This window comes from Monoraphidium neglectum (assembly GCF_000611645.1).
Source record: "Monoraphidium neglectum strain SAG 48.87 unplaced genomic scaffold scaffold03863, whole genome shotgun sequence".
Classification (NCBI taxonomy): domain Eukaryota; kingdom Viridiplantae; phylum Chlorophyta; class Chlorophyceae; order Sphaeropleales; family Selenastraceae; genus Monoraphidium; species Monoraphidium neglectum.
Window position 1 is genome coordinate 1,084 of NW_014009766.1, and position 1,743 is coordinate 2,826.

At 65.5% G+C, this 1,743-nt stretch overlaps 1 protein-coding gene across 1 annotated transcript in view; it reads left to right on the forward strand.

Annotated features, from left to right (window-relative positions):
- Positions 1-1,743, forward strand: part of MNEG_13496 (hypothetical protein) — a gene marked incomplete at both ends in the record, with an annotated part of 5,120 nt that overhangs the window by 1,021 nt on the left and 2,356 nt on the right. Inside the window, 2 exons of the mRNA XM_014038031.1 lie at positions 253-391; positions 1,495-1,508. Of these exons, the coding sequence (XP_013893485.1) occupies positions 253-391; positions 1,495-1,508 (153 nt within the window). The remainder of the gene's footprint in view (positions 1-252; positions 392-1,494; positions 1,509-1,743) is intronic.

Consider the following 1,743-nt stretch of genomic DNA (forward strand, 5'->3'; position numbering starts at 1 on the left):
GCGGGTGAGGCGGCTAAGAAGGGGGATTGGGAGGCGGGGGGGCTGTGCCGCGCAGCTGCTGTTGCGGCCGGCGAGCCTGCGGTCTGGGTCCCTCGAGTGTGCATGCTTGCTGCAGGGTCCAGCAGCTCACGGCACCCTGCCAGCCAGCTTTGGGGCTGACGCAGTAAGAGCTTGAACCGTAGCCCTTTGCGGTGTCACATATACCCCCTTGCGCGCCGCTGTCCCCCATCTACTTGCCTGCCGCGCCCGCAGATCGTCGAGGCTGTGGGCGTCGGCGCGCTGGGCGCCGACGCCGCCGCGGCGGTCGGCGGCGGCGGCGGCGGCGCAGGCGGCGGCGCCGGCGCGCACCAGGGGCTGTTTGCGGGGCCCCAGGCCACTGCGGCGGCGCAAGGTGGGCAGCCGCTGCAGGGGCAGGGGCAGCCGCATCCGCAGGCGGGCGCTACAGGCTCACGACCGTTCATGTCGTTCATGCGTCATGCGATGGGGGGCGAGCAGCAGCAGCAGCAGCAGCAGCACCAGCACCAGCACCAGCACCAGCACCAGCAGCATCAGCAGCAGGAGCACCAGCAGCAGCGGCAGCAGCAGCCGGGTCAGCAGCCAAACGGCAACGCCGGCGGCGCGCACGCCTTTCAGAGCTCGGGCCGGCGGCGGCTGGCCTCGCTCTGTGGTCGCGGGGGGCCGGCGCCGGTCAAGGAGGGCGAGCACGAGGGTTTAGAGCAGGAGCAGGAGCAGGAGCAGCCGCAGCAGCAGCAGCAGCAGCAGCAGCAGCAGCAAGCAGGCGATAGGACTCTGGAGGCAGAAGCAGTACGGGGACGAGAGCTAGGCAACGGGGGCACTGGCGCGCTTTGGGGCGGCGGCCGTGGAGAGGACGCGGAAGAAGAGCTGCTGCGGTCTCCAAGGAGTGACGCGTCCCCTTCGCGGCAGCGCGCGCCGCGGTACAACCTGCGGACGCGGTCGAGCCGGCGGGTGGCAGACGCCTAGCTGGCCGGCAGCTTGATAGGTTTTGGCGGACATTGCCTTGATTTTTTGTAAGAGCAACGGAGTATGCGCTGCAGGCAAGACTTGTGGCACGCCGTCATGGCCAGCATACGATGGATGTTGGTTGTGCGGCGAAACCGGACACAGACTCTGGTGTTGTGCCTGTGATGGGAATTGATCGAGCTGTGGGCTGCGTTCATACACAGCAAGCTCACTGCGTTGTTTCGATGTCTCCTTCTGTCTTCGGCACCCTTTTGTTGCCAGAAGATTCCCGCACGCCTAGCCGACGCTTGATCTCGCTTCCTCGGAGGAGTCGTCGTGTCACGCAGTTGACAGTTGCGAAACTGCCCGGATCTGTTTGCACCATGAGCCACAACGACATCCGAATTCAGGAGCAAACTTTCACACGCCAGGTCGCTCATATCTGGCTCCAGTGCTGCCAATAAGGCAACACCGCACGATGGCTTGCGCCGAGGTCATGACAGCATGCGCACTTCTGCTCCTCGTGCTCGCCAGCCCCGGCAGTGAAGGTAAGAAAATCCAACAGCGGGTGCAGCTCCTTGCCGATGGCATGGATGTGAGCTGACCTCGGGCTGCCAGCTGGCGTACCTTGTTGCGTTGTCGCAAGAACAGAAGCTGCCAATACCGGGAGGCGGCAGCGTGGATTGTCAAACAGATGCGTGCCCAGTCTTGTGTAACACTGGTCGCTTGCCCCACCGCACCCCCTTCCCCTTTCCCCCTTTCACCGCCTCCCCCGCCTGGTGT